The 24,276-nt window shown below is 43.4% G+C and overlaps 1 protein-coding gene across 11 annotated transcripts in view; it reads left to right on the top strand.

Moving 5' to 3' along the window:
* CCDC91 (coiled-coil domain containing 91) overlaps positions 1–24,276 on the top strand; it is a 319,151-nt gene that overhangs the window by 25,542 nt on the left and 269,333 nt on the right. The window contains exons 2-3 of one of the 11 annotated variants that reach the window (XM_043531332.1): positions 1,819–2,174; positions 7,909–7,994. The exons of the other annotated variants lie outside the window; for them this stretch is intronic. Of the exons in view, the coding sequence (XP_043387267.1) occupies positions 2,143–2,174; positions 7,909–7,994 (118 nt within the window). The 5' untranslated portion in view covers positions 1,819–2,142. The remainder of the gene's footprint in view (positions 1–1,818; positions 2,175–7,908; positions 7,995–24,276) is intronic. 11 annotated transcript variants of the gene reach the window in all.

The raw sequence follows: 24,276 nt of genomic DNA, 5'->3' as shown, positions 1-24,276 counted from the left end.
CCTGAAGCAGTGAGTAGCAGAGGAGTTTGTAGTAAACTTCCAGGCAGAGGTTGACACCAAGAATCGGAATCCAAGTCAGGTTTTAGGGTTGAGGTAAGGTCCAAATCGACATGAAGTCGAAGTGAGCAGAAAGTAGGAATGGCTCTGGCAACTACAGAAGATCCATGATGATGTCTGGATGCTTTCTGGAATACCCTTTGCATTTATGTAGGGCAGGGAACCAATCAGGAGCCATGAAGCTACTGCCTGTTGAACCTTGCTGAGTGGCAGAGCATGGAGGTGTTAGCTGTCTAGCAGCTCTGCAGGGCCTTGCAGTTGAGGGTTGTGTTGGCTAGAAATCCTTTCTGTCTCTTACGAAAGAAATTTATAGTGATGGGATCTGGAGAAACCCTGTCTTCTGGACTCTGGAAGGTTTTTATTACTAAAGGTTTGGCAAGCCCCTATTAAATATATCAGCAGGATTTTGCAATTGCAACCACCTCCTCTGATGAGGGCAGTAAAGGGATCCTCTCCTTTCCAGCAAGGAGGCTCTGCAGACACCGTTCCCCACCCCCTCATATTGATCTGTCCACAAGATGGTGCTCTTGTGCCTGGAAAACCCAAGTGCAAGTTGACTCTGGACAGATGCTGGGAGGTACTAACAGTTTAAAGTGGAAGATCATCTCTCTTATTCCGAATCCCCCAAAATAGATTTCGCTGTTGCAGCCTGGATAAAGTCTGCTTCCATTCTTCTGGAAGTCAGCATTTGTTATAAATAATACTCTTTTGCAGAAAATTTAGGGGGCTGATTACTCTGATTTATGAGCTTTAGACCACAAACTTCAATATGGCCACTTACAGCTTCAACATTTCTAGCTGAAGTCTGGATATTGGACCATAATAAAAAGATGACAAGACACTGCATCCTCCAGAAAATTAGAAGAAACATACCCAGATGCTTACTGGTCCCCTACACTAGCAATGACCTGCATCAGAACTTCATAAAAGTGCAAACCAGTGCTGAATGTTGTTCAGACCGGGGAGTGCAATCTAGTTATGCTTTGGAAGCAGAAATATTCCTTGAAGAATTGTATAATGCTTATTTTTAAGATGTGTAAGGTATTTCTACTATTTCATCTTCCTCATAGAACTTGGAGTAAATTTTTTGGTCCTTGATTTTAAAGTCCCCGTTTGACTTTAAAATCAGTTTTACCTTGGACTAGGGCAGGTGGTCTTGACCCTGCAGGGGGTCATGAGGCTATTACGTGGGGGTCACGAGCTGTCAGCATCCACCCCCAAACCCCGCTTTGCCTCCAGCATTTATAATAGGGTTTAGTATATAAAAAAAGTGTTTTTAATTTGTAAGGGGGGGGTCCACACTCAGAGGCTTGCTGTATGAAAGGGGTCACCAATACAAAAGTTTGAGAACCACTAGACTAGGGTGACTTTTTTTTTTAAAGCAACACTTGACCTCGGGGATGTGTGTCTCCATGTTTCAGTCACAAGAAACATATTGGTGATTCTATTGCTCTAAGTGGAAAAACTCAGCTTATCCTTCACTTTGGAACTGTGAGCAGTGCTTCCAGAATATTGAGAAGTATTTCTCATTCATTGTTTCATCAATAGATGATTTATCAGTATGATGGTGAGGACTTCTGAGACACTTTGGAGAGAAGTTAACCCATGTTTACACTAGCTCATCCAGGTTCCTTTAGAGCAGAACACAGTGAGAGTTGTCTATAGATGCATGTAGACTGTTCAAGAACTGGGTCTAGTGATATTGTAGAAATGAACTCTCTGCTGGAGTAATGGATTCTCTCATTTTTCATTCTTTTATAGGTATAGAAATTAACAAAGTTACTGCCTTCTGAGAAGTGAATCTCTAAGAATGGACAGGCTGACGAGATCCAGGGGCAGGTGAAGGAAGCGCATGACTTTTGTGCTGTCCTGTCAAGATGTAATCTTCTGGATTTAAATCTATCTCCACCCTTTTACAGTTGTTACTCCTGGCAGCAGATATTCCAGCAATCTGAAAACTTGGAACTTCTCATACCAATACAGGCCTTTTTCTCTTCATGGCTGAACAGATGAAACGTTCATAAAACTGCCACTGTGGTAGCTCCATAAGCTACTTTTATGCAGGATATCAGCCTTTGAGTGTTAATGGTTACATGTGGAGTCCCATATTGGCCAAGGTGTGTGGTCTAGCATGGGGAGAAAAGTGATATGTGGTTGAGCTGAAGGTGGTTTAGATCGGGGTTCTCGACCTTTTTCTTTCTGCCCCCCTCCCCCCCAACATGCTATTAAAAACTTCACAGCTCACCTGTGTCATAACAACTATTTTTCTGCATATCAGAGTTAGGGGTTAGCAAGCAGGGCAATTACCTGGACCCCCATGAAGCTAAGTTGCTCGGGCTTTGGCTTCAGCCTTGAGTGGTGGGGTTTGGGGCCCCGGACTATGGTTTTGCACAGCTGGCCTTCGGCTTTCTGCTCTGGGCCCTAGCGAGTTTAGTGCCGGTCATCCTTGGCGTACCCCCTGAAACCTGCTCGTGGCACCACAGGGGCCCCAGACACCTGGTTGAGAACCACTGGTTTAGACTGCTTTTCTCTACAAGTTACAACTCTGCCTCAGGAAACACACTCCAAAGTCAAGCACAGCTGTAGCTGCCTCTGTAAACTGCCAATGCAGCATGACAAGATATTGACACAGGATCCTTTCTTGTCTTCTTATGGGCCAGAAGAAAGATATATTCTCTCTCTCTCGGTTCTCCATAGATTTTGATGAGAAAATGAAACATCTGCCTGGTTTACAGCAATGATATTTGGGAGGGGGGCGGGGGGAAGCAAGAGAAACAATTCTACCCCTTCCTGATATCCTCCTTCATCTCTTCCTATGAGCTTTATCCCACAATATCCAATTTCCCTCTGCTCTCTTCTACCCCATCTCACAGACAAGTATGCAAAGTTGCTCCAATGCCTACACTAGTACTTGCCTCTTCAGTTACCTCATGCACATGCTATAGCTGTGCCCAAGTTCCTGCCCTCAGCAGCACCTCCAGGACCAGCCTCCACAGAAGGCTGAATCTTCTCTGGAGAGCTCCCTGTTCTTAAATGGTTTTTCCTAGTCCTCATATGGAGATGATATCCTGTCTTGCAGGGGAGCCAGTGTCTGTCCTAGAGGGAGTTATCAGAACCTCTTTCTCCCTTTGCTAAGGGGTGGAAGCAGAACTATTCCTTTTTCCTCTCTGCATGTCAGAAGCAAGGGCAGGAGTGAGAGCAATGTCATTTGAGCTGGCAGAGTGGAATGGATTTACTTTGTTGTCTGTTGGCCCTTGTGATGGGGTGTGCATACCCTGCACTGGACAAGAGGGGGTTAACACCACACTATTGGCAGCGGAAGTCCTGCCTCTCAGATGGTGCTGAGCATGCTGCAGCTACTGCCTCAGTTTAAAGGGAGCAGGCCAGCTCATTCTAGGCTGACCGCCGGAGGGGAAGGACGTTGGGCGATAACCAGAGCAAGTGGCATGGCTATGAGATGACAACACTGTGCTCCGGGCATGCACTGAAGCCACAAACCCGAACCCGTGGCCACCAGTCCCCCTCCCAGAATGTTTTAATGGGGATCACCAAAAATTCAGGGAGTTTCTTAACCTGTGTCTCCTGCTGTTGCCTGGGTAAGACCTGAGATCTATGGCTGGGAAGAAACCCTCCAAGTCAGTGTGGCTCCCAGGGTAGCCTACCCCTTGGTGTTGGAACGAGACTGGCCAGAATTTTGGGAAATCTTGTGAGGCCACGGCTGACAATCTCCAGGAAGAGGAGATGTAGGCTCTGCAAGGGGGGAACTCTTCGGCCACTCCAGGAACCTTGATCCCGGAGAAGGACCGTCTCAACCCCCTGAGCTGCCTGCCGAGTACCCCCCAGTACAGAGTACCCTGTCGAAGATGCCCAATGGGAGTTGAAGCTTGACAGGGACTTCGTACAGGAACAGAGGGAAGACCCATCTTTAAGTAGAGCCTGTGAGCAGGCAGCAACCCAAGACTGAGAGAGACGATACACCACACCCCTCACAAGGACCATGGTTTGAGATTCGAGGGGACTGCCTCTACCAAGTGGTGCAGGAACCCCAAACACAGGAAGTCATCCGACAGCTCTTGGTACCCCAGAGCCTGCACCGGAGCCTTCTGCATTTGGCTCTTGCAGTACCTTGGGCAGGACACTTGGGTAGAGAGAAGACTCTCTAGAGGATAGCCTGCTGGTTTTTCTGGCCTGGCATACACACCAGGAGGTGAGGGATTATTGTGCTTCCTGCCCTGAATGCCAGTGGGCCACACCGAAAGGGGTCCCTAGGGTCCCCCTTGTACCTCTCCCTGTGACTGGCGTATCATTTGAATGAGTTGGCATGGATCTGGTGGGACCGCTAGAAAAGAGTCAGACAGGGAACTGGTTTGTCTTTATACTGGTCTGTTATGCAACACACTATTCCTAGACCATTCCCTTACGCATGGCTATGACCCCTAACATTGCGACAGAACTAGTGAAGATTTTCGTTTGGGTCAGGATACCCAAGGAGATCCTAACTGTTCAGGACACCAGTGTGTCCTCCAAATTGATAGCGGAGTTGTTGCCTCATGAACATTTGGATCCTCAGGACTTCGGCGTACCACCCACAAACCGATGGATTAGTCAAACGCTTTAATGGAACTCTCAAGTTAATGCTCCATAAGTTTGTAGAAGACGACCCCCAACATTGGGACACCTTATCGCCGGCTCTACTGTTTGCTCTATGGGAGGTCCCACAAGCCTCAACCAGGTTCTCTCCCTTTGAGTTTCCCTATTGGAAACAACCTCGGGGCATCTTGGATCTCATGAAAGAGGACTGGGAGACACAAGGAACGTGGGTCCTGGGAACCACCCAGAATGTGTTATGGCTCTGGGAGCGCTTGCAGGTCATAGGCACCTTCACTTGAGAGAACTTGTTGCAGGCTCAGCGAACCCAGGAGCAACAATATAACACAGGGACTAAGGTACTCCATTTTGATCCTGGAGACCTGGTTCTACTATTATTGCCGTCGCATGAATCAGAGCTATTAGCCAAGTGGCAAGGACCCTTTGAAGTGCATCACCGGGTAGGACCAGTAGATTACAAAATCAGGCTATCAGGGCAACGGAAAGAAGTACGCATGTACCACATGCATTTGTTGAAAGCCTGGAAGGACAGAGAGGCCTTATTCATCGCACCCTTACCCCCTGAACTGGAACTTGGACCATTAGTAGGCGAACCCCTACAACCATGGCCAGTGCTAATGGGCGAGGACCTCAGCCCCACACAATGAGAACAGCTACAGTGTCTCAAACTGGACTTCTCGGACGTCTTGTCAACGCACCCAGGATGGACCGACGTCCTAAGCCACCATATTGCAACAACCCCGAGACAGAGGGTGAGGGACAACCATCGGCCCCTCCCCAGGAAGATGTGGGATGCTGTCTGCCAGAAATTGGAGACAATGCTTGAGATAGGAGTTGTGGAAGTATCTCAAGTGAATGGCCAAGCCCGATCATTCTAGTCCCAAAACCCAACAGCGTCATCTGCTTTTGCATTAATTTTTGAAAAGTCAGCGCTATCTCCCAGTTCGACGTGTATCCAGTGCTTTGCATTGAAGAACTCCTGGAGCGACTAGGGGGAGCTAAGTATTTGTTGACACTAGATCTAACAAAGGGGTATTGGCAGATACCCCTGACACCAAACTCCAGGGCAAAGACTGCCTTTTCCACACCATACAGCCTCTTCCAGTTCACAGCTGTGCTTTTTGGACTACATGGGGCAGCCGTCACTATTCAGCGGTTGGTGAACAAAGTACTCCAGCCTCACGATTGCTACATAGCAGCATATATAGACGACATTGTGATTTATAGCTGCAATTGGGAGGGCCACCTTTGACACCTAACCAGTATTTTCAAGGCCCTTCGAGAGGCGGGTCTCATGGCCAACCCCGCAAAATGCAGTCTTGGGCAGGAAGAGGTGACGTACCTGGGACATATAGTGGGAAGAGGTAAGTTACGGCCTCTGATGGGGTATCAGCTAGAGCTTGCACCTTAATGCCGACAATGAAGAAGCAAGTGTGCCAATTCCTGGGATTGGGCGTATATTATCGGCGTTTTGTACCGGACTTCGCAACAATAGTGGCTCTCCACTCTGACCTAACCAAAAGTTCCCAACCCTCGTAGGTGCGGTGGTCCAGTAAGTCTGAGGAGGCATTCCAGACCCTGAAGAAACAGCTAGTGCAGGAACCAGTCCTCGCACATCCAGACTTCTCAAAGGACTTCATATTGCAAACGGATGCCTCGGAAGTGGGAGTAGAGGCCATCCTGTCCCAGGAAATCAAGGGGGAAGAACACCCCATTTTATATCTAAGTCGTAAGTTGTTCCCTAGGGAAACACACACTATTCGATGATCAAAAAGGAGGCCTTTGTGGTAAAGTGGGCTATCGGCGCCTTATGCTATTATGTGCTCGGCAGCTCCTTCACATTGCTTACCGATCACGCACCACTCCAGTGGCTGCACAGCATGAAGGACACTACTCCCAATATGTATTGGTACTTCTCCCTCCAACAGTCTGATTTCCGTGTCTGTCATTGGCCAGTTAAGGCTCTCAGTTAAGGAATGGGCCAGGAAGTAACCACAAACAAAGGGTGAACTCGAGCAGTACTGAGGGTTGATTTATTGCTTCTCTTATTTGCTCAATTATACTCTCTCACACATCACATTCATGCTCGCAGGCGGCAGGCGCGGATGTTAGTTTCGATTTCACAGATGACTGTGGGTGATCAGGCTCCAGCTGCCCAAAGATTGAACACGGGGCGACGAGAGTCCCTTCGGATCTGTGGGAGGGCTCTACTGCTTCCGGTCCGGTCCAGAGTTCTTGCTGTCATGGGTTACATCTCTCTCTGGCCGTTTCTGCCATAGGTTTATGTATAGTCCCATATATATCTTGATCATCCTTACACGGTAATATTTTGGTTCAAGCCTTGCGATTTGGTTTCTCACACTCATGTTATCTCACTCATTCCTTACATTAATTGATTATATTACCAATTGTATTCATGCTTATGAATATGTAGAGCCATGTAGCTTTAAGCAAGCATTTAATGTCATCAGGGACTGTCCTTTGCTGCTTATGGTTTTCCAACAGCATAACAGGAAGCTATGCAAACTGCACTTGAAAGAGGGAAAGGGGGCCGCATCTGGCTACAGGTGGGAGTCCCCGCTGACCCAGTGGCGGACCACTCCGCCACTGTCGGGGCCCTGGGTCGAGGCCTGATGGAGTCGGGTGCACCCATGCCTCCCTACCTGGGGCGCCACCCCCCCTGGTGGCGGCCCCTTCCACCTCCCTGGATATTGGCCATTGGGCCTCACTGCCCCGCGCCCAGGGACAGCGATATTGATCCTGGCCATTGGGCTGCATTACCCCTTACCAGAGGGCTGTTGTATGGACCCTGGCCACTAAACCATATTGCCCTGCAGCTGAGGGTGGCTATATTGACTCTAGCCACTAGGCCGCGCTGCCCTGAATGTAAGGGCTGCTGGAAGTGACTCTGGCTACTTTCAGGCTAAAGGTGGTTGGGGAGACTGTAACGGTGGCATCACAGCCCCGCCCCAAAAGGGGGATGGGGTGTGCATACCCTACGGCAGTCCTGTTAAGCACCGATCAAAACTGCTGAGAGAAGGAACAGAACCAGTAGATCAAAGATCCAGTCTCTTCTCTTCATGGGCCCTGCAGTTTATCACGGGAGCTGCAAGCCTCCTAGCATGTGGCTTGCAAGCGTGGAATGGAGGGAATTGGGTTTTTGCTTATGTTGGTTCAGTTGGAGTTACCCTATGTCCAAGAGAGTTGGTTCCTGAAAAAAATATTTTTCTTTACATCATATAGATATGGAGACAACCAGACAGAGAGGGATTTATGTAAGGGCTGTTATAAAGAGGACGGTGATCAGTTGTTCTCCATGTCTCTTGAAGGTAGGACAAGAAGTAATGGGCTTAATTTGCAGCAAGGGAGATTTAGGTTAGATATTAGGAAAGTGTTTTAACTGTAAAAGTTGTTTAAATCTCTGGATTTGGAATTGTTAAACTTCTGGGAATTCCAGCTGGGGTTGTAGAATCCTCCTCATTGGAGATTTTTAAGAGCAGGTTGAACAAATGCTTGTCAGGGAGGGTCTCGGTTTTCTTGGTCCTATCTCTGAGCTGGACTTGATAGCCCTCAAGGTCACTTCCAGCCCCATAATTCTATTATTCTATGATCTGTGGCTAAGTATAATTTCTGCACATCTTAGCTACCTTGCAGATATCCACAAATATCTTTACTGACTTGTGGGAGTTTAATTTGTCATATGCCTCAGAGTTCTAATAAGAAATTCTTAAACAAACAAAAAAAAAATCACAAGGCCAAGGTGTGCCATCGAAGAACTGCACTGGTTTCTGACGTTCCTTGTTTGTGAAGCTGATACAAATGCCAGCATCTAACGTCTTCTGCTTTTGCCACCGCTTCTTATCCCAGGGTACAGTGCTTCTCCTGAAATGGTCATTTTAAAATACTGACCTTGCTATTTGGTTTTGCTTCCAGTTATGACTGAAGTCTCATTTGCTTACTATAGAATCTGGGCTGTTTTTTCGACAGCTCATGGGCGGGGTGGAAGAGTGGGAAACCATGTACTCAAGAAAGCCAGATCTCCTTTACATTAGAGTTCCTTTGGAATAGATGGATAAGTCTGTACTTTTTGCTCAGGGTTCAAGCTTTAGTTATTAGCAACCTTAAATGTACAGCTTAAGAGATGCAGTTAAGTACCCATCCCTGTTGTAATATTTCCTCCATGCCATTGCTTATATTCCTCATTATTCACTTCTATTCCTGTCCCTGTTCACGTCCCATTTTCGCCCCAGAACATCACAAAGCTCTCCTTTTAACTCTTTACAGAGTGGGGCTGGATTGCCTTTCAGTGAAGTGTGTGTTTGTATGGCTGTTTCATTCACCCAGTGGGTTAGGAAGTTGGTTATGTTGACCACCATGTCTCCCTTGCATTGCTTTCCAGCAATGTAAGATAATCCTTAGGACATTAGTTTCTCTCGCCTATGTTTTTTCCCCCCTTATTTTTATGTAAGCTATGTCCTGAGAATAAGGGCTCTTCACCCCTCTTATGATAGTAAGAGCACTGTAAGAGGGCCAGAAGCAGGACTCTAGCCTCCAGGTATACCTTAGATAAGATAATTAAGGATTGTATACAGAATTTAACAAGACAGCAGGGTCTGTCTTCTCCCCCACTCCACTAACATCATGTAAATTATAGCCTATTTGACTACATCTCTTCTTATCTCCTGAGTGGTGCCTGATGAATCTTTCGTAGGAAATGTGCAAGGCAGCAACTTCATTTTCATTACACAATTTCATAACACCTTTTTAAAATAATGTGTGGACTTCAGCTTTGGATTGCAGATTCCTCAAGGCACTTGTGTCTTACTGGTATCCCTGAGAATACCCTCTTTATGCTCAGAAACAAGCATCTTACCCATCTTGCTCTACCTGTTACTGAAGTGCTGTGTTTTGGAACCTTTATATGTACCAGCAGTAACTAGACCATCTCTTAGGTACTTGCAGTGGTCTGGCTAACCTGATGCAGGTGTGTCCCACCTTGGGAATTATGATAGCGTACAGGTCATGAGAGTAGATTTGTAATTCTGAACATCTTCATTCCTCCATTTAGCTAGAACCTTCTCATTTGTTAGTTGGTTCCTCAGAAAAGGCTAATTATCCTCGGGTATATTCCCTTTAATTTTGTGTAATCAGTTGTGTTTTTCTGCTATAGCAGGAATAAATTGAATAGAAAGCCCATGGGAACAGATGAGAAAAACTACAAAAAGCTGAAAATTTCACTCATTTCCACTTCACCGGACAGAGGGGGTGAATTTATTATTTGCATTGGTGTAACTGGACCACAGAAGACAAGGGCTAGATTCTGATACCATCTTTCACAATGAATAGTGACGCTGCTTGTGGAGTAAGTTAGGTGGGTAGGAGTCTCTGAATGTGACCCTCAAAAGTTTTGTTTCTCTTTTCTTCTACAAGAGTGGCAATGAATATAGCAAAATATTCCTGAAGTAAAAGAGAAAAATACAGCTGCTGCATTCTTATGATTGCATCTTATAAAGGTCCACAGTCACCTTCTACAAGAGTTGGCATGCACAGTCATAAAGCTATGGGATTAAGGCGCTTCAATTAAAAAAGAGCTTGTAGTTGGAGCTTTATATATACTCTCCCCACTTAAAACCCCAGTTGAAAGTTTATATCTGCCTTGTCAAAAAAGGAGTTCTAGACAGCTTCAGCTCACTGAGAGCAATGCTAATGCTACGCTAATGCTATAGGCCACAGACCCCCAGAAGTGCCAATAGATAAAAAGCAGTAGTGTCCAAAACAGCAATTAATTTTCTCTCTTTCCTCGCAAATTTTAATGTGCAGTATTTGAACAATACCCTTTTGTGTAATGATTTAAAAAAAGCTCTCTGAAACTTGAAGAGTTTCCAGGTCTAAATGCCTTTTAAGTCTCCAAAATGATAAAAAGCCTACGTTTATTCCTAAAGGGTTTTTACAATGTTTAGCTTTGGCTCTAGTCAGAAATGTTACAGGTATCTTATTCAAAAACTGTAGCTTATCCAAGATTCATTGGTGAGGCACACTCAACTTTAAGTACCATATTTCTGAATAGTAGAAGAGTTTAGACTATCTCTCAGGAAATAATTATCCCCATTTCCTACCTCATATGTTCTATTTTGGCACAAACTCATAAGTTGTTAATGGAGATTTTGCATAAATTCGGTGAAAGCAATTTTTGTAAAAGGTCACATAGAAGTATTATAATTAGTAATGTAGTCTCATTTTTCCAATTGAAAACAATACTCATTTTCCCTCTTTTCCCCTGCACCCCTGATTTTGTGATGCTGACCTTTGGTGAAATTTATGCCTTCCTAGGTGATAAATACTGAATAGTTACACTTGAATTTCAGAAATGCAAAGAAGTTTGACTTTGAAAATTGACACAACACATTTTACTGTTCAAACAAGACTTGGAACCCTATTCCTTTTGTAAAAAGACAAAAAACACAGAAGAAAACCTGAAATATTCTCTTTATCAGATCTTTTCATTTAAGTTTTACTGCAAACTTTACTTCTAACGTTTTTTATGAGATTTGCATCACAAATATGAGACTATATATATAAACAAAATAAAATATTAGAGTTCAACTCTCCAGCAACTTCATGGGTTGAGAGTCTCTACAAAATATCATTGTACTCTTGTGGAGCTAAAATTAATAGGTCTCCACATTTTTTGCCTCATTACATCCACCATTTTTAGAAGAGGAACTGGCACATATGCCGCCAGGAATCTCTAAACTCACTCCTAAAGGGAAATTAGAAAGGAAAATATGCAGCAATACCTGTCTTGCTTTTCACAGTTTCTTAGCTGTTTTTTTTAACTATAGATTTTTAATAACCAACTTTTATAAAGTATCTTTTGTTCAATAGGATCCTAAATCGCTATAAATGTAAATTTATACGGGAACTACTGCAAATTGAGAGATCACTCACAGCTCAACTGCAGATACCTTTGGGGTGCAACATAAGAGTTGTTTAGGACTCTGATCCTGTAAAGACTTATACATATGCTTCACTTTACAGGCTATGAGTACTTCCGTTGAAATCAGTGGGATTGAAGATTAAGCATTTGTGTAAATCTTTGCAGGATCTGGGCCTAACAGTGCACAGCAATTCTGTGAAACAGTTTAGGACAGGGTTTCTCAATCTGGAGGTCATGACTCCTAAGGGGGTCATGAGGCAGTTTCGTGGGAGTCGTGAGCTGTCAGCCCCAGGCCCTGCAATGAGTGGGGGCAGGACAGCCCTGAACCCCCTTCAGATTGAAATTTAAATTAATTAAAAACCCCAGTTTTTAATTTATAAAGGGGTTTGCACCCAGAGACTTGCTACGTGAAAGCGGTCACCAATACAAAAAGTTTGGGAACAACTGGTTTAGGACAACTTTTGAAGAGTAATCTCCACAGTGTTAAAACTTCATATTTTCCTTGGAGTACTTGTTCATATGCAGATTCCGATAATGGTGCGCATGTGCCAGAGATTGGAATCTTTTGGCCGGCAGTATCCATAAAGTGCACATGTATTCTTCAGTCCTTGTGCTCTGCATTAAGGGCATACAAGGACGAAGTGTGCTGACCACCATTCAGTTCTTCTCATTGTCTCCTTGATTGGTAACAGACCCTGTCCAAGAGACTGCCAGCTCTTTCTTAACTAGATGGTTTTTATTGTTAAGCTTTTCTACTCTTAGTTCTTAGTTAATGGTTTATAGTTGACTGCTTGCCTTTTGTAACCCTTAGCTTTAGATTTTGTTACTTATCTCTGGGATGGGGTTGTGACACTGGCAAACCTGCTGCCAACTGATGCCAAGGTTCCTAGGCCTCAACAGAACACTCGCCAGTAGCTGGAAACCAGTCTAGCTCACCTGTGTATTAGCATTGTTAAAATAGACGGTAAGTTTTAAATAATGTATTTAGACTTTATGAAATGCTTGTAGGATGTGGCATGTGGTAATCTCACGTATATCCTCTGTACCCCAATTTATGAGGTCATATTGAATGTTTGTTTTGTAAACCTCTGTAGTTGTGTAAATAAACAAATGTAAAATGCTGGCTTCCTACAGAAGGTGTTAGGTCCTGCTGAGCAAGAGGGCCTATTGAAACAAAATGAGTTACTGTGAAACATCAGAAAGCAAAGACCTTAGTTGCTCCCCCCTCCTTACCTTGAAGAGGAGACATACATGTGGACTCATCCCATTAGCTTGAACTCTGGGGGAAGGGAATACAAATTATTGACAAGAAGAAAATTGGATCTTTATGGTGCTTGGTCTTGGAGAGCGCAAGATTTCTAACCATAAGCAAGGGATCCTCAGTACTTGATCTGGCTTAACCCTAGAGGACTTACGAAGCTTGCTTTCTGCAGCAGCTTCTCTTACCTTTTAGAATCTGACTGTAACTTGTGTGTATATTTACCTGCTTTAAACCTTGTAAATAACTCCTTTCTTTTTCTTAATAAATCTTTAGTTAATGTATTATGGGATCTAAGGTGCCATTGATCTGGAGTAAGTGACTGGTCCTTTGTAACTGAGAGTAACCTGAATATTGTTGTGATTTTTGGTGTTAGGGACCATCTATCACAAAGGCAAACTTACCTGGGTGGCAAGATAGATGGGAGAATCCAGGTGGGACTGTCTGTGACTCCATGTTAAGGTTGCTATGTAGTGCTTGAGGAGTTCTAAGTATAGAACTCACAACCAGTTTGGGGTTTGTGCCCTGCTTCTTAACAGTCTGCCCTGAGGTTGGTAATCGGGGTTCTGAGCTGCTCCAGACACCTTGACACCTTGACAGGTCTCTTGTCTCAGACCTTGGCTCTTCAGGTCTCAGATGTTGCCCCTCTGGCGAGGGAGCAATCCCAGACTCAGATGGACACTCTGAAGGTGCCTCTGTTGTTTGAGAGAATGGTACATCCCCAGCAAATGTGCGATTTACAAATCCTTCAACTCCTGAACTAGGAAGGATGGGAAATCCTGCCTTCAGATTTTTCCTAATGACCTAATCTATGAGACCCACATCTGAACCAGGCTCACTGGACCTTCCCCTGTACAGGGACCTTTGGAGCCCAAAAGTGGTAAGTGCAGGCTCTCTACCCTCAAGAATCTAGTGTTGGTTGCCAAAATTGCAACCATGAAGACTGCATTATCTTTGGATGGATCTCAGGGAGCCAGAAGCCTTAGAGGTAGATCACACGCCAAAGCATCCTCTAAATGGAAAGCATCTCCACAGCATGGAATATCCTCTGAGATTTTGTGACCCTGAATGGTTTCTGCTGAAGCTCCGTCTCATGCCGATGCCAGTCTGCTGACACTGAAGTGTTTGGCACTGAAAACTGGACATTCGGAAAAGAACTTGGCACCAACCCTAGCACCCTCTACCTCAGTGGCCCTGGCACTGGAGCCGAGCCAACCAGTGCCATGTTCCAAGGGGCGCTCTTTGACTCTAGTGGAATTTGTGATACCTCCCTCCAAAAATTTAATTCCAATCTGCCTGTCCTCACTAACTCAGTTCATGGTACTTTTCAAGTATGCAGCACCGATGGACCTACAGATACATCCAGAACTGCAGTCTCCCTTGCTGTTGACTTCAGTTCTGCATTTGGCACCGTGTCTCTCCCGTGATGCAACACCATCCATCCCTACTGCACCAAAGACCTCAGTGCCCCCCATGTAACCAGGCTATGCTTCATCTTCTGCATCATCTTCAGAGTTGGAGGGATGAGCAGGACCCATGGAAGCAACACCTATACTTACCACAACCATCAACATCTTAGAGTATCCCGACACTCCCTATGAGAGAGCTGTTGGGAACCAGAAAACCAGCATGTGGTTCCCTGCCCTCTGGGCTCTTATCCATCAGTGTCCAGGTGACCCTGCTGGGGACCTGTTCAAAGCAACTTTAGCCAGAGAGAGAAACTGCTCCATCAGAAGGTTAAATACAGGAAGAGGAGGAGAAAATAGATGAATAGACACAAAAAGGGTGATCTTTCAATCCTGGTGATGTTGCCATTCCTCTAATGAGGCTATAGTGCCTCTAACGGTCCCACAGTTGGATGACTACAAGTGATTTCAAGACCTATTAAAAAGAATAGGTCAGACCCTCGAAATTCCCACTGAAGAAGTTCAGGAGCTGACACACAAATTGATGGGCATGCCAGTGGAGTCCTCTGCAGGAAAGATGGTCTCATTAACTTGGAGGGCAATTATATACCCTTCCAAAACTTCGTGTCAAAGACAGGCCATAGCACCACTTGCCTTTTGCAAGGTAGATGATAAAACCAGTGCCTTCCAAAAGAGTGGAATTATTTTTACATGCACTGTGCCTCATCTCTTGTGGCAACAGTGACAAATGAAATGGCAAAAGAGAGAGACTGCTAAAGAGTCTGGATTTATTTGGTCGAATAACCTACTCTTTGTTGAACCTACCATTCTGAATGGCCAATGACAAGGTCATATGGACCAGTCAAGGCTTATGAGGAATTTATGTTGCTAGTCAGTGAGGGCCAGTTAGTGTCTAGAGTGAGACTGTAAGCAGCATTTGATGCTGTGAACCCGGCTGCCAGATCACTGGCAATGGTGGCTGTTATATGATAGGTTTCATAGAAGCAGCCGTGTTAGTCTGTATTCACAAAAAGAAAAGGAGTACTTGTGGCATCTTAGAGACTAACCAATTTATTTGAGCATAAGCTTTCGTGAGCTACAGCTCACTTCATCGGATGCATTCCGATGAAGTGAGCTGTAGCTCACGAAAGCTTATGCTCAAATAAATTGGTTAGTCTCTAAGATGCCACAAGTACTCCTTTTCTTTTTGTTTATATGATATGCCTCTTGGCTTCAGGAATCAGGGTGTTGCAGAGGAGTCCAAATGATGGAGGATTTTAGTTTCAAATTGGGTGAGACTTTCCATACTAAATGTATAACTCTACTTGTAGTGAAAGGCAGTCTGCATTCATACTTGTCACTGCAGTGTGAAATATAAACACCGTAGTGAAAAGTTCCAGAAGTAGGGAAAAGCTCTGGCAGCTCCCTTCTGTGGGAACCTTTCACTGCATTGAGGAAAGGCTCTGTCAGGGGGAGGCAACAGGGACACTACACTACTAAAATAGCAGTGTGGACATGGGAGGCACTGCTTGGGCATACAGAGAGCTGTGTACGGTATACACCCTGGCGTTTAAGGCATTTAGGGTAGTCTACGGTATTTGCCTAAGCTGTGCTTCACAGTGAACACTGCGGTTTATACCCTTGCTAGCTGAGTGTGCAATGTCTGTACTCTGCACTCCATTGTAAGTGCAGACTTACTTTAAGAGGAAACATATTAAACAACCTTATTCTTCTCAGAGATCAGTTCCTCCACCCTTCTATTATTAAAGGTCAACCGAACCACTTAGGGAAATACCAGCATTTCCACCTCTATACCATACCACCCAGCCCTGCCTGTCCCAGAAACATTCATTGGGATGGGGCATTCGAGAGATGTCTTGTAGCTCCATTGACTTCAGAAATTCAAGACCTCCCTTTTAGGAAATCATTTAGCTCGCTTCAGGCAAGATTGGTCCCTTATCACCACTGACCATTGGACCACAGACATAATATCATATGAATATTCCATCCACTTTTCTCCAGTGCCTACACCCACCTCTCCTTCCATTTCTCTCTTCAGGGACCCTTCTCATCAGGATCTCTTAAATCAAGACGTCTTCATGCTCCTTTCTCTCAGAGCAGTAGAAGTGGTACCTCTGCAGTACAGTGGGAAGGTTTCTACAACAACTGTTTCTTTGTTCTGACGAAAAAGGGAGGCTTGTGACCCATCTTAGACTTGTGAGTATTCACCAAAAGTGTACACCAACATGCTGTCTATTTTGGAAGCATACCTGAGAAAGCGCAACATCAACATATAGCCTTACCTGGATGATTGGCTAGTACAGGGGAAATATCCTTAGTGTGCCCCCAAAGACAGCCACAACACAGTCTATTCCAGAGATTAAGATGAAGAATCAACAAACAGAAATCAACCTTTGCCCCAGTTCAAAGGATTGAATTCATCAACTTGATCCCAGCCTCCTCCACGACCATAGCTTACTTTCCTCAGATTTGAGAACATGGTGACCCTCGTTCCCCAACTGGAGGACAATCCAGATACTGATCTAAGATCATGCCTCACCCTTTTAGCTCACATGGCCTCTTGGACCTTTGTGATGCTGTGTGCCAGACTTCATATCCGATACTTGCAGCTTGGTTGCAACTTGTTTATGTACCTTCTAAACATCACTTTGACATGTCTCATTATCCCATTCTTAATTGTATCTTCACTTAAGTGGTGGAGTAACCTACCCAGTGAAAACGTGCAAGGATTGCAAGTATTCCTGCCATCCAAAACTATAATCACAGATGTATCCTTACTGGAATGGGGCACCCACACAGACAAATTGACAATACAAGGCCTATTGTCTGCAAGGGAGAAGAGAATGCACATCAATCTCCTAGTACTCAGAGCCGTACAGAAGACATGCAAATCCTTTCTCCACCTAAGAGGGTTGTCAGTGCAGAATATGACCGATAATATGACTACAGTGGTTTATATCAACAAACAAGGTGATGTAGGCCTTTCTCACTCTGCTAAGAAGCTGTCAGGCTCTGGAATTGGTGCCTCAAACATCAGATTTGCCTACCAGCTTTACACTTTCCCAAGTTGCAGAACTTGCTGGTGAACAACCTCAGCAGACACTTCCTTTCAAATTGTTTGTAGTAAATCAAAGACAAGATTCTTTGGGACTAGGGCAATCCCAAGATGGACCTGTTTGCCACTCAGCACAAGAAGTGGTATCCGAAATTCTACTCAAGGGGAGGAATGAGTCCCTAGCCCATAGCAGATGTGTTCTCGATATGTGGTCAGGAGACCTGATATATGCTCACTCCACAACCCTTGTGATTCCCAGGGCGTTCTGCAAACTCAAGCAGGACTCAGCCATAGCTTCAGCATGACCAAGGCAGTTTTTTTTGGTTCACAGACTTTCTGAACTTGCTCATATCCTCACCCCAAACCCTGCTTCTGTTCCCACATACTGGGACAAGGGACAGATTCTACATCGGAGCCCTGCATCTCACAACATGGTGGTTGGATGGATGTCATTGATAGAGGAGGCCTGCTCCTCTCCAGTTAGGGAAGCAGCAGAAAAGAATCAAGAAGATAAGTTTATCTGATGAAATGACCAAGATTTTCTTATTCATGCTACTGGTAGTCAGTGATTCCACATCAGTTCTTGATTCCTCAGATATTTGACTATTTACTTGAACTGACACAGAATAGCCTATCGCTCAGATTGGTCAAGGTGCTTGTGTCCTCAATCCCAGCTCATCAGCTGCTGGTAGAGGACTACATGCTTTTTTTTCTCATCTAAAAATTAGGTTCCTGGAAGGTCTAATCTAAATGTTCCTACCAATTAAGGAAACTTTCCTGTGGGATTTGAACTTGATACTCTCAGCCCTCTTGGGGCCACCCTTAGAGCCCATTGCCTCTAGTTCTCTATTACATCTATCAGTGCAACTGACATTTTTGATTGCTGTAACTTCTGCCAATGGGGGAGATCCCAGCACTTGTGGTTGTCCCACCATACAATGTGTTCTACCCAGACAAGGTATCCATGAAAACACACCTGAAATTTCTCTCCAAAGTAGTGACAGAATTCCACCTGAACCAGCAGATACTGGTATAGTTCTGGAAACCTCATGCAGCCAGAACTGAGGCGATAATTACAGACATTAGATGTCTGGCTTATTACTTAAACAGAACAAAACCTTTGAACTAGCAACAAGGGTGTTTGTCTCCATTGTGGAGAGAATGAAAATCTTTGCCATATCATCTCAAAGACTACCAAATTAGATTTCTGACTATTGGAACTTTCCATGAGGTAGTCAGCATAGATCTCATGACCACACCTAAAGGTCGTTCCACCAGAGCTCAAGCCATATCAGCATTTCTATGAAATGTACCAATATCAGACATTTGCAAAGTAGTCACCTGGCAATCCGTACATACATGCATTTGGTAAAGCGGTTCTTCATTCGTTATTTACCAACATGATCTGAGCTCTCGCCTCCTTAACAGGACCACTTCTTGGGAGTCACCATTAGTGGAATGTGCATATGGACAAGTACTTGAAGGAAAGAGAAAAGTTTGTACAGTCACTGGAGTGCAGGATGTGTTGTCCATACGCATATTCCATGATCCATCCTTCCATTGACTCTATCTTGGAATCCTACAGTGAGTAGGAACTGAATGGCGGTAGGGGAAAGTGCTCCATATATGCCCTGAGTGCGGAGAACAAGGACTGACACGCACATTCACGCTATATGTACACTGCTGGCCAAAAGACTGATCTCTGGCACATGAGATGTATGTGCATCTTTAGTGGAATGTGCATATGGACAACACATCTCAAAGAACTCCAGTTACAGTATATGGCAAGTAATTTCTCATAGTATGAAAAAAATCTAGCCCAAGAATTTAGGTGCCAAAAAAGGAGCTAGTGCAGATAGGCATTCACATAAAAGTGAAACTTAAAGTACAAGTCTTTGGCTCCAAATATTTGTATTTAGTTCATCATTTTTCTTAACTTCTAATAATTGTTACTTATATTTTGATTTGACACCATAGCTGCTTCCTTAGAACCCAGTTGTGATTCTATAGGCAGATGTGTGGCACCAGACTGTAGAACGTATGTTCCTATCTGACAGAATAGGAGTAAATCCATTTGTGTGTGTGTGTGTGTGTAATTATTTATCTCTGGATAGATGTAGGTGTCTTGTAGCAACTCAATACAATTTTTCATGAATATAAAGTAGAAATATTTTTAAGGTTTCAGAGTAACAGCCGTGTTAGTCTGTATCCGCAAAAAGAAAAGGAGTACTTGTGGCACCTTGGAGACTAACCAATTTATTTGAGTATAAGCTTTCGTGAGCTACAGCTCACTTCATCGGATACTGTAGCTCACGAAAGCTTATGCTCAAATAAATTTGTTAGTCTCGAAGATGCCACAAGTACTCCTTTTTCTTTTTGCAAATATTTTTAAGTTATTTCAGAAAATAGCTTTACAGCTTATAAAATACAATAACTTGTCAGTCTAGGACAAAATATTGTCCATCCTGAAATTGAGTGTAATTCTGGAAGAAAATTCCACGTTTGAGAATGGAAAGGAAACATTTTTGTAATAACTTTCCAGTTGCAGTGGTTGCTCGGAGATTTGCAGTGTTAAAAGTAGTTTGGATTAATGGATTTGAGGGCCAAAGTACAGGTGAGGTGGTCAGGGATGCATGATATTGAAATTTATCAGAGGGATATCAGCACCACATAGGTGGAGGCATAAATAGATAGATATTATTTTTGCTTGCTCATACCATATTTAGGGTAGGCTTTTTGGAGCCTGCAGTTTCAGCCAAAGATTTATTCTTTAAATAATGCGGTCTATGTTATGTCCGGTAAAGAAACAGCTAAGAATTTTGTCCTAGATTGAACAGATGGAATGAGTCATTTAGTAAGCAAAAACACATAAGTAGAAACCCATACGTTGTCATAGGTAGGGGCTAACCACTACTGTATTTGCCAGTAATACAAATATGGCAGTCCCACCCACAGCCAGATCCGCACATACAGTTCTGACAAAACAAACACAGCAATACACTGTGTAAGTTGTGCTTCTCTTAGAAGGCATACAATTCCACAACTAAGGTAGTTGCTTGTTAGAACTGATAGAACAAGGTGGCTATAAAGCATGTGCTAGTATGTCTCTGACAAAAAGTGGGTTGTAAAATATGTCTTACTGCAGAAAACTTACAGTAACTGCTTTTAAATCGCAGTCAGCTAATAGACCAGGGCTTGAAAAAAATGTAGTGAACATCTACTAGCCAGAGGTAAGATTAAAAAAATGGATGAGGAGACCCCCAAAACAAGATTGGGGCAACACCAGATCAGAAGTTCAGTTCCCCTGACATTCTGAACTGCTGGAAAAGTACAGGATACAGAGCTTTCTAGTAGAGATTTCACCCTGAACCTTGCCAGGACAGGGGTTCCATTTTCTAGCTAAAACGAGTCTTGAATAATCTGAATTTCCACCCCCGTATTCCCAAACTGCTGTAAGGAAGAAGGCACATTCTCTCTTTCCTTTCCCCTTCATGGACTCCCGGTGATTGCAGTGGGAAAGGGACTCCATAACTCTGTGCCTCACCCCCTCTTTGTACCTTTTTTCTCTTTGAATAGCTAGCTTCTAGTTACTCTTTGAAGACCTGCCTCTGCCTCAACAATGTAAAACTGACAGGCTATCATCACTGTCAGTATGCCCAGAAAGTTCTGAATAGCTTTGTTAAAGGTGACCAGACTCTTACTAATTTCATACTGTTTGGCAAAGCTATAAGCATCTACAAAAACACTAAACTGTCTGTCTGAAGTCTCAGGAAGGCAGCACTGCCTTGGTTTACAGTTGGTATACACTGGAAGGCTATATTCTCAATCATAAGAGATAGAAACTTATTTTTTTTTATAATGAAAGCCTTAGAAATTGATGGCTTTGAGCCTCACAATCTGGGAAATTCTTCCTGCTTGACACTGAGATGTTGGGGGTGTGGACTTCTCAAGCCCTGTAATAAGTCATTATTTAGAGAACAATCATATTTTGCAGTTGGCTTGGACTAGATGAGATAAAAGATCTTTTCCATCCATAATTTCTATATTTTTATGAATCTATAATTTGAGGTCAACTACTTGTTGTCCAATTCTATTACAATTATTTATTCTCGAGTAACAGACATGTTGTATAGCCCATATGAAGTTAGGATGAGACAAGTCTCCTAGTTACTCTTGAAGACTGTAAGCAGTTAATTACTGCTTCTGTCTGAGGAGCCACAAATAATGTTCTTATTGTAAGGAGAGAGGAGCTTTTTGAGCCCTTTAGAATACATGTTTAATAAAAACCAAACCTGGAGAATATTGCTGGTTCAATGTAAAGGATGAGATTAATGATCTTATAAATGTATGCAGCACAAGGTCTTCCGTGTTATCAAAATATAAATCTGTTAGGACTTTTAAATCATTTTATATTGGGTTATTTTTTTCAGTGTTCATATTAAGTAATTGTGTAAAGATGTATTCAAACCTTTTTAAAACTAAATGCATGTAGCATTGTTTAGGTCTGAAAGTATTTTTCACTGGCAGCAGGCTTGATTTCCTTTTTCCTAAGCAGTTCTTGATAGGTGGGTGCTTAGTTAAAGTTTGAATATCTTCAGTGATGGTGCTTGTACATCTTCTCATGGTAGTTTGCTATATTGCCTATTCTAAAATTCTTCCTAATATTAAGCATGCTTTTTTTGTACTGGAGTTTATGCCAATTACTGCTCATTCTGTCCTTTGTGATGAATGAAAATCCTTTTACATATTTTAGACAGTTATCATGTTTCTTCTTAGTTTTTTCTTTAGAGAAATGGGCATGTCCAGTTTAAACTTTAGTGTCTTTTCAAAACCTGTTGTAGTTCCTGTTACCCTCTCTGAACTTGTTCCAATTTGTCTACCTTGTTTAAAATCCTGTGCTCAAAACTGAGTGAATGCAGTTCTCCAGTTGAGATCTAGCCAATGCTGAGTAGCGTGGAATAAAAATTCCCTTTCTAGTTTTGGTGAATAAACTGCTTAATGCTGTGGTTCTCAAACTGTAGTCCGTGGACTGCCAGTGGTCCACAAATCACTTTTTGTTCATCTTTGGAACCACTGGCCACAAGGTGCTGATGTTCCTTATTTCTAGTTGATACATCATATTAGACAGCTAAAAGTACGTTACTTTTACTTTTCCACATAAGGAATTGCTATCAATTGCACACTGATGCTATGGGGTTGTGAATGTGTAGTCCTGGTGGACTGTGTAATTACGAATGAGAGAGGAGGGTTGTCCACAAGGCTTTTAATAAGATGTGGTCCACATTATGGCGACATCTACACTTGGAGCTGGAGGTGTGATTCCCAGCTTGAGTAGACATGCTTGCATTCTGTCATTGAGCTGGCATACTAAAAATAGTAGTGGTAGCTGCCAAGTACAAATCTGCCTGCACCCCAGGGGTGTGTACTCAGGGTAGCTACTGTGTGCCACCGCCTGTGTTGTTATGGCTGTTTTCTGTGCTATCATAGCTACACTGCAGTTTTTAGTGTGTAGCTTGATCACAGCAAGAGCAAATATGTATGTCATGCCCAGGTCATGGGCGACCAGACCTAGTAGTTGGAGCCAGAGTCCACAGTCATGAGACAGGAGTCGAATTGACTGGGCCAGGATACCAGGCGGGAGCTCAGAGGCAGGAGACAAACTGGAGATCAGAACCAAAGTCTGACCTTATCAGGATACTGGGGAGTCACAGGCAGGAGACAAACTGGAGGTTGGGAACTGCAAATCAGATACCAGGGCCATGCCAGAAAATCAAGATGGGGAAGCAGGAGCCAGGTAGTGGGTTGCATGAGCGGGAAGCACAAGACATCCAGTCCAGAGCAAGGTGGAGTCCAGTTGTTTGGACAGCTTCCTGTTTCGGCTTCTGGCTTAAGTAGGACCAGTGGGACTCTGCTGATTGGACCATACAGTGCAGCCTCACACTGGCGCTGGGCTTCTTGGGTCTAAGGAAAGCCACTGTCAGCAGTCTGCTAGGTGGAGGGTTGTTGTGGCTGTTTGAGACGTGCGAGTCATGACGTTGTCTGCTTGAGCTGGGAATCTCACTCCTAGCTTCAAGTGTTAGTAGCCTAAGAAAGAGTGAGAATCCTTTGCAGAAATCACTAAATTATTCTTATGCATCTGTTAGGCGTATATGCGAGAGTCTATGTATCAAGTAGGTAAACTAAAAAAGGTACAATGGTTATTTCAATAGGGCTTACAACAAATGCTGTCAAGTGACTAAAGAGTTAGTTTAAAAGTACATGAAAGTAAAATTTTTTATGGAGTAAATAGGTTAATTTAGGTACTACACTTAATTAAGCTGAAAATAATTTGATAATTGCTAGGTTTATTTTGTGTGTGTATGTATGAAATTATAGTGGTTTAATTATCAGTATCTTTATTGCTTTTTAATGTAACTTCATTTTATTATTAAAAAAAATTCCATAACATATTGACTTTCATTTTCTTTCAAATATTCTTTATGGGCCTGTTCCAAAGCCTATAGTCAGTCGAAAGACTTGCATTAACTCTCATGAGCATTGAATCAGGCCCTAAAATATTAACTTAGTTTGAACTTCTTTTCAAACTATTTTCTGAAATCTGGTTTATATTTTTGAATGCTTTATGTAGCTGGATAGCCGTCCTTTATTTTTGGATACATGCTAATGATGTGCAATGATGAGTGTGTCGTCATATGACTTATTTTGATTCCCTTCGGTAATGGGTCTACATATTTTCTGTTTATATCATTTCACATCCCATTTCTGTGACAAGAAAACAACTCCTTATCACAATTTTTTTTAAAAATGCTGGGTTTTTTTTTGGTGTGTGTGCAGTGTATTTAAGCTATTAATGTTAATTGAGCGTGCAGGCATGAATGAAGGACTAGTGGTTGGTCACGTAAGGATGGATTCATAGACCTGGCATCTGTGCTCT

Source organism: Chelonia mydas, chromosome 1, assembly GCF_015237465.2.
Source record: "Chelonia mydas isolate rCheMyd1 chromosome 1, rCheMyd1.pri.v2, whole genome shotgun sequence".
Taxonomy (NCBI): Eukaryota; Metazoa; Chordata; order Testudines; family Cheloniidae; genus Chelonia; species Chelonia mydas.
The sequence above is the reverse complement of the archived record's forward strand: the minus strand, read 5'-3'. Positions and strand labels throughout refer to the sequence as shown.